At 34.2% G+C, this 15175-nt stretch overlaps 1 protein-coding gene and 1 pseudogene across 1 annotated transcript; both read right to left on the bottom strand.

Moving 5' to 3' along the window:
• Positions 1–9433: 9433 nt before the first annotated feature.
• Positions 9434–10037, bottom strand: LOC149059725 (E3 SUMO-protein ligase ZBED1-like; annotated as a pseudogene).
• A 3260-nt stretch (positions 10038–13297) lies between these two features.
• Positions 13298–14772, bottom strand: LOC149059726 (uncharacterized). The gene is made up of 5 exons (XM_089225796.1): positions 14663–14772; positions 14493–14581; positions 14029–14159; positions 13753–13957; positions 13298–13707 (listed from the first exon to the last, which is right to left on the bottom strand). The coding sequence occupies exons 1-5, from the start codon at positions 14770–14772 to the stop codon at positions 13298–13300; spliced, it is 945 nt and encodes a 314-aa protein (XP_089081922.1).
• Positions 14773–15175: the final 403 nt, after the last annotated feature.

The following is a 15175-nucleotide window of genomic DNA, read 5'->3' on the forward strand; positions in this document are numbered from 1 at the left end:
TATAAAATCATGTTGTATTCTACACAATTTTGTACGAAAAAGAGAAGGAACTCAATATACAGCACAAGATTTTGGAAATGTCGATCGTCGTAACACCGTTGACCTTACTAATGGTTTTTCATTAGGTGAACATACAGACACAGTAAATGAACACTCAACAGCTTATTCATTAAGAAATTATTTGGCAAGATATTTTATTACTCCATAAGCATCGATTCCATGGCAATGGAATTCTTGTATTTAATGTTTGTGTTCATTAATTAATATTAGTTTTCACATATAGTCGATATTGCATAATATAGAAATAGAACTCAACCATACTCAATTAAATTTAAAATTATTTAAAATGTACTTACTTAAATTATACTTTTAATTAAACTTAATAATGTCGTTATACATTAGGTAATCAAATAATCGTTATATAGGTAATTTAAGAATTCACAAATAAACAATTTACCATCACATTTATTACGTTTTACTTTATTTGTAATTTGTATTATTTTTGTATACAAATAGGAAATTAAAATATGTAGTTATGGCTATAATAATATCTATCATTTAATAATAATATGGGCATATTAAATAGGTACCTTTATAATATACATACAGCAGTGAGCTCAATAATATATTATTAGATAACATTGTAATAACAATGTCACCGATACGGATATCTATAAACTCCATTATATTTAGGTCCATAAATAAATCTCTCCATTGAGTACTATTAATATAATATTTAATTATAGTTATTAGTTGGTACTTGGGGTATTATTAGATTGTACATATTTATTTCGTGTGTCATTCCGCATTCGTGATCCAAGGAGTCACATGGCTGCAAAATCTGAACTGAATTTAGGGAATAGAAACTTACGAAATTAATTTGTAAAAATTTTATTAATTTAATTAAGAAAATATAATAATTTTAATATATTAATATATTAAGTTTAATATATATATATATATATTGTAATTTAAGATTTATACCAGCAGTCTTAAAATTAAAAAATAAATTTTTTGAATACTTCAGTTCCAATATGGGAATTTCTGAAGCTCTTAAGTATCATGAGCGTATTTTAGAGTTAAATGATAATTTTTCATTGGAAGACTTAGCAAATGGTGCTATTAATCCAACATACAGAACAGTCCAGTATTGGCACGATGAGTGGAGAATTAAGAACTTGGGGCCACGTTCTGGAATTGGAATGATTGAAGTAGGTTAAAGTAGGACTATTGTCAATATGCAACAATATATTTATGTAATTTGAATTGTTGTTCTATTTTACTTTATTCTTTCTTAGAAATTGAAAGAAAAATTGAATATACATTCAGAAAAAAATGTAATTGTTAAATATATTGAAGATCCATTTGCTCTTTTTATTGTAACTCCTCTTATGCAAAGAGATCATGAATTAAAATCTTTAAGTGGTATAGTATTCGTTGATAGCACTAGCGCATGTGATGCTGAAAACCATTCAATAACTTTTATATTAACTCCATGTGCAGCAGGAGCAGTACCATTAGCAATTATAATAACAAAAGGTATATGAATTGTATTATGATTAATTTTCTTGTTCAAATAATGTATACAGAGTTTAACATTGTGTAATTAATTAATTTATACAGGTCAATCTTATTTAGCATATAGTACAGGATTTAATTTGCTTAGAGAGTGTGGTTTAAAATGTTTTGGTGGTATTGGATGGCCTAAGATTTTTGTTACTGATAATGCTCAAGCAGAAATAAATGCAATTAAAAATACTTGACCTGAAAGTGATAACTTGTTATGTATATTTCATGTTTGTCAGGCAGTTTAGCGTTGGCTTTGGGATTCCAAAAATAATATTCCTCAAAATAAAAGACCAATATTAATGAAAAGTTTTCAAAATATTTTGTATGCAGACACGGTAAAACTTGCTGAATATTATTTTAATAGTGCTATAATAGCGAATTCAGAATATCCAAAATGGATTAAATACATTACAAACCATTGGGATGGTCGTCAAAAATGGTGTTTTGCTTGGAGGAATGAGGATAACCGTACGCATATTTAAGGATACAGCACTCTCAAGAGTTAAGGCCTATAATGTTATTGCATTATTAGATTTCACTTGCACTGTGTTGGAAGAGCATTACTGTAAGCGACTAATGACATTTGCAAATTGTAGAAATCCAAAAAATAGAGAAGCGAGAATTTTCTTGAACACATTAATTAAGAAGGCAAATTATGTGAAAAAAAATCAAATTATTCGAAGTGCACAAAATAATTATATTATTCCAAGTGAAAAGGATCCTTCAATAACCTATGATGTTAATGTAGAAACTGGTTGTTGTTCATGTTCAATTGGGATGTATGGTAAATTTTGCAAACATCAATGTGCAGTAATGTACATTATGATGATATGTCAAAAAATTTCCCTCCTGTAACTCCTCAAGATAGACATGAAATTGCTATGCTAGCATCAGGAGATAAATCTCTAAAAGTTGATTTTTTCAATCATTTTATGAAGAAAACTGCATATTTAGATGAAATAAATATTGCTCATAATGTGGTGAACTCTGATGGAAAAATCAGTTGAAAAATTAGTTGAGAACAATGAAACCAATGAAAGTTCTGAATATGGCTGTGCGCCACAGCTGTACTTACCTGGGAGGCTCGTGAACAGCAATGACTCGTGCCCTGTCGGGGATGGGGTTACCACAATATTAAAATAAATAAAATATCAATTCAGGATTGTGAATAATAACAATGTACTAATATTTTTGATTTTACACATAATAACAATCATAATAGTATACATTAATAATGTAGAATAAGAAACGGTATCGTAAGGAGACAAAGACGGTGATCTGGACCTATTTTAGACCGAAGCTGACTAATATTGATCTCTGGACCGGAGCTGGTTGATGCTGATCACTGAACCGAAGCTGGTTGATAATACTGACGGGACCGGAGCTTGTTGATAATGTTTACTGGATCGGAGCTGGTAGCAATCGAATCCAAAGAAGATCAAGACTTGTAGTATTGAATTACACTCGCGACTACTCGATTCGCTATGTCGACTCGTCGACCGCTGACTGCGATGACGGTGTCTTCTGACAATAACTTCCGAAAGCGACTGTATTTAAAGGGTTTCAGAAACGGCGGTGCAACAAAGGGCACAGACAAACCGCAACAACGAGAACCACGTGTAGTAAAAAGGAAAAGCCAAAAGCGTGTTTTTTAGAGCGATATACATCGGATATTACAAACAGGGGAACGAGCTTGTATTCGAGACAAATTGTCATCTCGAAGGTACCTTGTTGATTGACCGACGAAGCTTGTGATAACGCGGAAGTGGTGGCAGTCGAATGCGGAACCGCGTACTACCATAGAGAACCGTTAACCGAAGACGAAGTAAATATCGATCCGGGAGTAGACCCAGGCCGAAAAAGAATATTAATGTTAATGTTAAACCGTTACCGTCATGTTTTCGCGAAATCGATCCATGAACTAGGTTGCACAAACATACTTAAGATGGATATCGTCGAAGTGGATAATGCCAAACCTGTCCAAACGAAACCATATAAGACCTCACCGACCGACAGACGCAAGAAAGCCGAGATACTACAAGAATGGAAACAAGCCGGTATCGTCTCTGATTCAAACTCGTCTTACGCCAGTCCAGTTTTATTGGTCAACAAAGGTAACGGCGAGGAGACTGTGCATTGATTATCGAAAATTGAATCTACAAACTGTGACGCAACCGTTTCCCATGCCCGATGTCGACAAGCAACTTAGCGAGCTCGCTGATGGACGGATTTTTACGACATTGGATTTGTCCAATGGTTTTCTGCAAATCCCTCTTACCGATGAAATTAAGGAAAAAACCGCGTTTGTAACAGAGGAGACAACAGCTAAATTCGAAAGGATGCCCTTTGGGCTGAAGGGCACCCCTGCGATCTTCCAAAAATTAATGTCCATAGTGTTTAAGGACCTTAGAGAAGCAGGCAAGGTCCATACTTACCTCGACGACAGAATAGTCCCATCGAGGACCTGGGACGAAATGCTTGAAGTCCTGGAATCGGTTTTTAAGGCTTTAGCGCGAGGTGCGGGGTTATCGGTCTGCCGTCTATGCGGTCTCCTTGTGGTCGTCGGCTGGGCGGTGGGCGGCGTCTCGTCAGTCTCTTTACAAAATCGAACCGCTCGTCCGGACTTAAGTAGCGGTATTATACTGTCCACGCGTGGGCTGGGTACCTCTCTCTTCGGAGTTAGGGAGCTAACACGGCAATCGTCGGTCACGGGTTGGTCTCTGGGAGTAAAGCCCCTCGGCCTCCTGTTGGCTGCTGGTGTGAGATCAGCGCTTTTCGGGTTGCGATGACGGCTCTAGCCGCAGTGTCGTACTCGTCTCCCGGGATGGGCCTTGACGGGTCCATGGTTAGTAGGCTTGGTTCGCACGTGGCGACGCATGCTGAAACCGAGCACTGGCGAGGCCAAAGGTGTGTGAGGGCACCACCTGCCTCTCACCCCAGGAAAAACTATAGCGGTGGCTAGGGGCGACACGACATCCGTATTCCAGGTAACTGGTTGAAACGGTTCGTCCGATAGGTAGCGATCCGCGAATGTGCTTCGAGGACGTGGAACCATGGATCGTGATCACAGGTTAGTGGGTACGTCGCGTGTGCGTGTACGTCCGTGACTGGTCCAAGGTCATGATCTGAAGATCATTAACACCAGTAAACCGGGGAGGGGAAGCCCGGGACGGGACAGGTTACTGCGTATGAACCGATCTGGGGCAGAAGACGGTCAAATGGACCTAAGGCAACCAGGCGGTGACAACATGGAACATGAAGCAATTCAAATGAGGGCAATAAGTCCCCGTCGTTCTTTTTCATCAGGACACGGCTCTACAAGCACCATAAGCTCATATCAAACAAGCAACTTCACAATTGGGGAAGCTGAGGATGGAGCTCCAAGACCAAGAATTGAAGTAATGGAAGCAATAGCCGAAGAAAATAGAAGAATCCTCGAAGGAAGACCGGTGAGATATAATGTACCATTCAACTGGGGTGAGGTAGGAAACCAACTCACCAATATGGTAAAGGAGGAATATGAAAGTTCAAGGCAAATCAGAGAAAAATACATGAACGATTGGGACAAGAGAGATAGAAACAAAAAAGGCAGCACTCCAGACTTAACCAAAGACAGGAAGGATGATTTCTTCTCATTTGATAATACACGCTTAAATTATAAGAGAACGGGAAACCCAGCTCTTGACTCACTGCGCGAGGCCAAAAGAAAAAGACAGGAGAAAGCTAAACGAGAAAATTCAATTAAACTAGAAAAGGAAAGGATGTACGCAATAGCCAAAGAGGAAAAGAGAAGGCTTGACTACGAGGCATATCCACCACCTCCGTACACTAGGGATCTATATAGTTTACCTGACAGCATATATGAAGAGTTACAGTTAAAAAGACTGATACATGGATTATATACTAGTTCAGATCCCGAGGATACCAGTGCAGGAGAATGGTGTACCAAACAGAGGACGAACCAGATTGCCCAGCAGAGACAGTATTACAAAAAGGCGAAATGACAGTCATAAACATAGTGGCGGCAGACGATGAAACATACGATGCATTAAAACGCATAACAGAGGAAAGACCGGATGTACAACTGAAACCGAGCAAATGGCCAATGGTTATGATCTATGATGTAGACAAGACCCTAACGCCAGAAGAGATTTCACAACACATCTTAGCACAAAACACAACGCTAGGTTGGCAAACGTCCCGCTCTTCGTCACGTGGGGTTCCTGGATTAACACAACATCTAGACCTCTCTACCTTACCTCGGACAGCAATAGCAGGTCGTCTGTTGCCAGTCTCCCCCGTCCCAAGTTTACCTACCCTACTCTTACACCGTCCATTTAAATTTCCGGACTTCCCTCCGGAAGTGTGACAGGTCACAGGCCCAGCCACTCGAGGCACAACATGTGCACCTGCGAGCAGCAAGATCCGCAACACAGTGCGCAGCGTGATGCCGGCCCGAACATCGCCCGCAGACCACCGACGGCGCCTTGCAGAGTGGACCAATGTGTCCGTAACGTTGGCATCTATGACACCTTCGCACGTCCACGCTGGAACCCACCCGACACCGTGACAGCCCAACAAACAACGTCTGACCAACAATCTCGCCAGCAACCTCTGGTGTTACCACGAACTCTACATCTCGTCCCCGTCTCGTTTTTCCTCTTCCTTTTCGTGGGACCAGTTCCAGACTTAGGTTCCACCCCGGTCTCAGATTCACAGAACCTTCGTTCTGCTCCTCCAAAAGCGCAGCGACCCCCTCGTCCTTCACCTCGATCCCAACCCCGTAGACTTTTATACGAGGATTTCTCTCACCCACCGGGCGAATGTCCAACGAAATGTTTTGAAGAAGTTTCCTCGTCTCCTCATTCTCTGGCTTTAGGTATAATTTGTCCTAACCTACTTTTTTTATTTTTCTAAACACCAGCGCACATTTTTTCCGAGATAGAACATCCCAGAGAGTCTTGACTAGAGGTAACGATTTTAGACGTGTTTTTAAAATACACGTGTACACGAAGTTCGTGTATTTTAAATACACGTTCGTGTAATTAATATTCCATGAATAAAAATTATATTTATTAAAAAATATTACGCTTCATAATTTATTAGTATTTATAACTATTTATTCAGTACTAACAACAATAATAACATTTAAAATAATATTAATACTAATAATGATAATTTAACAAAAAATGAATACAGGATGTTGGCGCCGCATAAGCATTATTTAGCTGTCACCGATCGACACACACACACACACAAACACTCGCGCGCACCAGCTGTTATTTTAAGTTGTTTTTGTTTAATTATTTGTATCTTGTGAATTATATAATAATGTTGTGCAACACCGCCTTATCGTCCATGTCCGCCGTCTAAGTATTATCAATTATGTTATATCATTACCATAGCCAAAGGCATACGTTTTTATATTATTAATTAGTATTCTCTCCAGCGTTGTCGCAAATAAAGCTCGTACGTGCGCAAATCGTCGTCGGCAGTTTCTACAATAAAAATTGTATTTTGTGAGCGCGAATCGCCACTGTTTTTTTTATACTTAGGACTTAGGTGTATTCTATGTGTGCGCAAATCGCCACATCCTTTTATATATATTGTATTCGTGCAGGCGCTAATCGCCACTGTCAGTATTATATTTGCATTTTTTGCAAATCGTTTGCGTTAATCAACGCGATTTGTTTGTATTATATTAAATTATTATATTGGTGCAGGCGCGAATCACCTTATTGTTTTTATATTTGTGTGCGCTGATCGCCACATTTTTATTATTATATATTGTATATACGGCGCGAATCGCCGTAATTTTATTTTGTTATTATTTTATATAGGCGCTAATCGCCGCAATTTATTATTTGGTTTATTGTGTGTGTAAAAATTGTACATTATTATTTAGCATAGGTAGCAGCTGGCCAGTCTACGCTCCACAAATTGTGAGTTTTAATTATTTATATTTTTACCTATTATCTTATTATTGCCTATTGGTGTTATTATTTTATTATCGGCTGTGCCAAACCGGCAATTTAATTTATTATATATTTATATTGTTGAGCCACAAGGGCTATATTATTAGTATATTCTACATTTTTACCTGTTGGGCCAAAAGGGCCGTAGTATCATTATTACCGTTTATTATATATTTATCAGCATTTAAATTGAGTTACCATTTTTTACTTAGAGTTACCTATCTCCTTTATCAGTTAAGAACACACACACACAAATATACACATCTACACACACCACCACACACTAGCACTCTCTGGTCTTGCTCGGCGACCCCGTCTACTTCCCTTGAGTCGCTATATACACGTATACACATTTACACAGGTCGGTCGGTGTGTGCGTGCGCTACGAAGTAGTTGGGTAACCGGGCGCGCGTATTATTATCTTACGCTCCCGGCCCGTACATTTTGGTGACCTCTACGTGATACTATATTTATTTTTTGTTATATGTTGTTTGATGGTGAATTATATAAGATTCTACATATTACTGGATTATTATATATATGTTTGTATTAGTACTTTGCGTAATTGCATAGCGATTAATTGTTCAATTGCCAGTTATACTTTACTTTCGAAGGTTTAAATCATCTTGACTATATTATTCCTATTTACTTTATTATTATTTTCGTAATTAATATCTTACTTAAATAGTAACGTAGGGTATTTAATAAACATAGTAATCATGGCGTTGGATGAAGATAATCTAAAACAGTTGACAGTACTGAGAAGGAAGCGTGGTGTTATTAAGGCCTCATTAACTCGATTACGCAACTTCACTAATGAGTTTGATACAGCGGTGCAATCTATAGCATTGCTTGAATTCCGGCAAGAGGAATTACCTCAAATTAGTAAAAAGTTCGATGCGGTACAATGCGAGATTGAGATGATTGCTGAGGAGCTAGAAAAAGAGGATCAAGAACGTGAAGCGTTTGAAAGAGATTATTTTGACGCCAGAGCTCAAATGCAGGAAATAATTAACTTACAAAAACAGGCAAGTACCGTAGGCCATAATCAGTCGTTCGGGTTCTCTGGCAGTGGGCACGGGTCTAGGCTGCCTCCCATGCCACTCCCTGAGTTTAAGGGTAATATCGAGGACTGGGAAGCGTTTTATGACGTGTTTCAAGCGCTAGTACATAAGGATGATTCGATATCGTTGGCTCACAAATTGTACTATTTGCGATCCTGTCTACGTGGTCCAGCGTTGGACATTGTGAGTTCGATTCCTATGACCGATTGTAATTACGAAGTAGTGCTGCAACGGCTTAAACAACGCTATGACAATAGAAGCCTGGTGATTCAAACGCATATCAGAGCGCTGCTCGATAGTCCTCGCGTGGAAATAGCTACGACGGGGTCACTTCAAAGATTGCATTCGCACATTGGGGCTCATGTAGCTGCTTTAAAGGCGTTAGGGCAACCGGTGGAGCATTGGGATGCTTGGCTCGTTACGATTGTGTTACGTCATTTGGATAAATGTACGCTTCATGAATGGCAACTTCATCAAAGTGACACCCAATTGCCGAAATATCTATCTATTGAAAGGTTTCTAGCGAATCGGTGTATAGCCTTTGAGGGGTCAGGCGCTTGGAATGCGCAGCCAAAGAGACCGAATTAAATAGTGGGTCAAGTTTAAAAAAGCACGGTTCAAGCAGCAACGTCAAGAAGATGGCTTTAGTGATTGAACATGATAGTCGCGAGAAGTGTGTCCATTGTTCCGGTCTACATAGATTGCACCACTGTGATTCATTCAAGAAGCTCCACGTAAAAAAATATTTAATTATAATCCAGTTAATATTAAATAATAATAAATAAATAATTTTAATATATCACACTTTAATAGATAGTTTTAATTTTAAATCATCAGCTGTTTATTCTGATGCAAAAATACAAGTAAATTTACATTTTCTGGTGATAAGGAAGCTCTTTTTCGGGTGACTATATTACCAGCAGTTGAAAAACAACGTTCAGCACTCACTGATGTTGCAGTAATTGCCATATACTTTTTAGCAAGTTTACCTATTGTCGGATATTTTGAATATCATGTTTTCTACCACTCTAAGGGATCTTATGTAAATCTCAACTGCGGTTTTGCTAAATAGTTTTGAAATTCTTTTGTTAGATCAATTTTCATTGTTGATTCCAAATATATATTCAAGATCACTTCTATGTTTATTTTGTTGTTCTTGAGAAGCTGTAGTTATTTCATTGGGCTCGAGATAATTATTTTGGTTGATTATTTGTTTTATTTTAGAGCGGATTGCCTCATGATTAGATAATACTTCGTGGTCTAAGTCTTTAAATCTAGGATCCAAGAATGAAGCAATTTGTTCTAATAATACAGATTCAGTTGAATCCCATTCAAGCGAAAAGCGGCGTTTAATTTCTGAAGCTAATGTTTGTTTCAATGTTTGTACAATGGTATCTTCATTTTCATGACATTGCATTAACCCATTCATGCCCAAGGTTAAATTTTTTTTTAAATTAACTTTTTTCTAACTTATTTCTACTATTGTTGTTCTTGGGAAACCAAAAAAAATTAAAAAAAATTTTTTTTACCCATAGTTTGCTTGATAATAGGTGTCCTAAATGTAGGACAGTGGGAAAATAAGGTGTAATATACAAATACAAAACAAAATTATATACTCATATAATTATAATTTATCAACATAATTTAAACATAATATTAATTATTTTAATGTGTGATACTGTATGTTGCACTTCAAATGCACTCCAAAATCACATTTGTTACACCTTGAGGCTTGAAGTATACTATAAGTATTTTGAAGATCACCGCTTTTTCCTTGATATGGAGATATCCAGACTACATAGCCTAATCTCAGTGTCCCAACCCAAATTTTGAAACCAAATCGAATAGGCTTGCCCCTTATAAACAGTTTTCAGCCATGTCTGCCGAAGTATGGAACCATTGATTCATCTACAGGGTGATTTTTTTATCATGAACCAGTTAATATCTCGGTAAGTATTAGGAAATTTAAAATAATTTTTTTTTTAAACTTTCTAGGTTTTACTATTTTACACTGTGTTACAATTTTCATAATTTTAACTACATCCCTTATTAGATAAAACACTATCAACTTTAGATTTTCAAATGGTAATACCTATTTTTAATAACGAAAATCTATAAACATACTGAAAAAAATAATTTTAACGTTTACAGAATTTTATTTGAGTAATTAGTTTGCGACTTATTAATGCTTAAATATTCGTTCAATTTGCTGCTACTGGGCAATTTTACAAACCCAACAGTAAAAACCAGAAGTCAAAATGAAATTTTATCTCAATTTAACAATACCCATAACGGTCATTATCGATAATAACAAGATAGATAAACAATACCAATAAAAAAAAAAAAAAAAAAAAAAAAAGGTGTCTTATCATCACTCCCACCCGAACGCCAAGTGTCGGTGAACGACTAGCCAGCAGAAGCGCAGCTGTATCAGCTATAAAGTATAAAAATAACATTTTAACATTTTACACTTTACCATCATGGTTACAAAATATATCACTGGTTACTGATTCCTGGTATACGATCTTATCACGTATTAGTAGATAGACGATAATAAATGTCGGTAAACCGTTTCTGAAAACATGTGGTTAATCGTTATTCGTTAATGTTAGTTTTCCATTATCAAGTATGGAATATTAATTATAAATTAATTACTATTCTTTGACTGTTTAACCAAAGAAAACGTTTTAAGTAAATACTATGTTATGTCGTTATGTGTATTATTTAAAATATAAATTTAAAGGTTAAGCCAATTATTCCAATGCATACCATACCACGAATAATAATACGTATCTTAATTCGTGATGCATACCTGTTATATTTTTTGATCGTGTTTTAATGTTGTATTTTGGTTAACAAATTTGAATTTAATTAAAAATATACCTCTTTCCAATCAGTAATATTATAAGGTATTTGGGAATCAGATTTCGTACTTTGCCGACACCTTATTTGTATAATTTATTGGTAAGTTCAATCCAAATTTAATATATTAGAATTTTATTTATTTTTTTATTAAATGATTTATACATATTATTGACAAATAATAACCATGGTTCAAATATTTTAATTTTATTTCAGTGGCAATTAGTAGAGTTTATATGATTAATCAAAAAATACAATGAACTATATGACTAGAAAGCTTAATTTGACCAGCAATTAATGCAAATTTACATTGCTTGCTACTGGTATCCGATGACTATAAATTAATATGGAATAAAAGAATAAAATATCCATATTTCTTTACATATTATATTTTAATCTTTAAACAATCTAAACAAATTATTATGTAAGTATGAATTTTTTTTATAAAATAAATAATTTGATATTTATCATAATTTTTGCTTATATTTTAGAAAATTAATTTTGTTTTCTTTCAAATTTCAATTGCAATTTGTAGTACTAACTTTTAATTCAAATATTTATAACAAGATTGGATGAACAAATACAATTTGTTATTGTGGTTAGTCACAGCATAGTACATCTCAACTGATAACTTAATAAGTATGGATAAACAATTTTTTTATACAATAAATCATTTCTATAAATAACTTAATGTTTTTTTTTCAGTTTCATTCAGATGAAAAAAGAAAACAGCGCAGCATCAAGACCGCAACTACTTCTATATTTGTAACATTTGTTGATTGTCACATTAATTGTTAATTTTATGTTTAAATAATTAAGTTAAGTTAAGTTATTGATTTACTATTTTCTATAATTAGGGCTATGGAGTTTTTATTAACCTAAATTGGTAAATTGAAAATTTTTTTTGAATACGGTAGTGCCAGTTTTACGTAATATTAAAAGATTTTTATATCATAAAATATTAATTAAAAATTAACATAATTTCAAAAATAAGTGTAAAATTGAATAATTTTTTAAAACATCCATAGCCCTAAAAATATGTTGCAATCTAGAGTAGATAAATACATATAAAGTATGTTTAATGTTCATTTAATTTTTATTAATTTATCTAGGGTAGTGGACATGTTAAGTGTTAATATTTTTTATTAGTTATGACCTTACCCAAATCCTGCAATAACTTGCACTACGGAAATTTGTTCATACTCTAGTAAAATTATTGATAACTAATGTGTTTATTTCCTTAGATAATTTAGTAATGATTTAATGTCCATTATTTGTCTATTCACACACAACTACACAAGTTATTTTTAATATGAAATGCAAATTATACACTATATAAAAAAAATATCCCTGAATATTTAATATTTATAAATGGAAAGTCGGGTAGGCACTATGAACAACAGGCCCTGGGCCTATAGCCTCGCATCAGATTGACTCACTTCCTCAATGCACAAAACATGTAATCAAAATGACTTACCTATTCTATTTTTTTTTTTTTTTTAGTATACACAGATTGATTTGTAATTATTTATTTTTAATGAAATGAAAACCTTAAATGACAGGAGCTTTGTAAACATATTATATAACTTAAAAAAAAAAAAAAAAGGAATGTGTGAATAGACCTTTAACTACTTTAGTCTTGGCTCTAAATCTTGAATCCAAGTACATAAATACCTAATACATTTTTATCTGCATATTTATAAATTATTTTTCTAAATACATAGAAATTGTTGATTTACTTTGTTTTAAAATGAATATATGTTATCTGTTTAGTATAATCATTTACTATAGAAACTTGTAGGTACACAATTAAAGTTTATTAATAATTTATTTTAATAAATGTTCAAACTGATGACCATCCACTTCCAAACAAATTGCCAGTCGCCTAAGCAATTCATTTGTAGTAGTTTTCACTAACACATGACTTGGGATATTTGAACAAGCATCTTTAATTTTTCGTTTAAGATCATTTACATTAGCAGGCATTTCCTTGTAAACTATACTTTGAAGATAACCCCAGAGAAAATAATCCGGCGAAGTCAGATCGGGACTACGAGGTGGCCAACATATTTTTGGACTGTACGTTCCCATCCAATTCGTACCAAAAGTGCAATTTAAATACTGTATGACAGTTTTTTTATTATGGGCTGGAGCACCGTCCTGCTGCCAAATTAAATTTTTGCGTCTAGATAATGGTATGTCTTCCAAAAGAATGGGGAGTTCATTTTTTAAAAATTCTAAATATTTATCACCATTTAAATTTTCAGAAAAAAAAAATGGACCAATCAATGTGTCATAAAATATTCCACACCAAACATTAATGCCATAACGTTCTTGAAAATTCTTCTCGGTGTGCCAGTGAGGATTACCATTTGACCAATAACGCAAATTCTGACTATTTACATTGCCATTGTTGTGAAATTTAGCTTCATCAGTCCAACATATTCTTTCCAAGAATTGAGGATTATCCTCAATTTCAACAAGTACCTTATGTTTGATAAGACATAAGTAAATATTAAAAAAGGAAAAACTTTTAAAAATAGAATTCAAATAAGCACCTTTGCAATCCAAACTATACGACGCTCATAATCATCAAATCTTAAATGCTGTACAGTAGTTCTTTTATATGGATGATATTTATTTTTTTTGGCAATTTTCTGTACTGAACTATAAGAAATTCCTACTTCTTCTAAACAAATAATAATAAAACAAGATAATTAATAAATAACAATAATTTTATGCTTGATTCACAAAAAAATGAGATATAGTTTGGCAGAATTGCATCAATGTTTATGTGAAATAAACACAAAACACAACTAATAAAATTGCATAAAACATAATTGAACTGAATCAAATCATACTCGGGGTACATAGATTATCAGTTACGATTATATGCGCCTAAAAAATTAACTGGAGTACACATTTGATCATAATATGGAAACCAGGCAATAAGTGTTTGAGAATTTACTGTGCCAGAGAAGACCTCAAGCTCAAATATATAAATGTATATGTGTCAACTTACTCGATACTATTCTTAAAGATGTATTAGGATTTTCTTCTAATTTTTGCAATACAATTTGGGAATATTCTTCCGTAGTTTTAGTACATTTCCTATTTTTATTTTTATTGAAACTTCCAGTAGATTTTAAGTTTTTTTCCAATCTTGAAAAAATACTAGAATTTGGAACTTGCCTCTCAAGCCCAAATCGTTGGCTGTACAATAAAGCGGCCTTCCTTTTATTTTTTCCACATTCGATGAAGCATGACCACATATCCATTTTTTCAGGTATAGAGTAGAACATTGTAGTATTTATATTTAACAGAAAAGTAAAATATTTAAAAGTAACTCTGTGAGATGTTAACTCAACGGAGAACAGATAAAATGTGAAAAACCAATAGTACTATAAATGTATGAGATAGATAGGTACCTTTATCTTTTTTATGTGTGTGAAACATGTCATATTCATCATTAAATCAATTATGTTTTATATTGATATGTAGGTATACATATAGGTATGTAACTTAGATAACTAAAATTAAATAAATTTGGAAAACCCAATGCTTTATGTTAAGAAGATATTATGTTGTATATTTTGTTAATTTATTTAAGTTTATTATTTGTTAATTATACATAATACATATGTGTTTATTTAATATAATTTATATTTCTATATCAGATTGACGAGTAAATTACAAAATAAATAT

This window comes from Diuraphis noxia, unplaced genomic scaffold (genome assembly GCF_037042655.1).
Source record: "Diuraphis noxia isolate RWA-SAM2 unplaced genomic scaffold, SU_Dnox_SAM2 contig0001, whole genome shotgun sequence".
In the NCBI taxonomy this organism is placed as follows: Eukaryota; Metazoa; Arthropoda; class Insecta; order Hemiptera; family Aphididae; genus Diuraphis; species Diuraphis noxia.

What these genes read in the sequence shown, in the direction of transcription:
- LOC149059726 (XM_089225796.1), bottom strand. Translation starts at nt 14,772, where the DNA reads ATGTTCTACTCTATACCTGAAAAAATGGATATGTGGTCATGCTTCATC. An exon ending in GTATAGTTTGGATTGCAAAG is followed by an intron (nt 13,958 to 14,028) that starts GTGCTTATTTGA and finishes ATCAAACATAAG; the next exon opens with GTACTTGTTGAAATTGAGGA. An exon ending in ATTTTATGACACATTGATTG is followed by an intron (nt 13,708 to 13,752) that starts GTCCATTTTTTT and finishes ATAAATATTTAG; the next exon opens with AATTTTTAAAAAATGAACTC.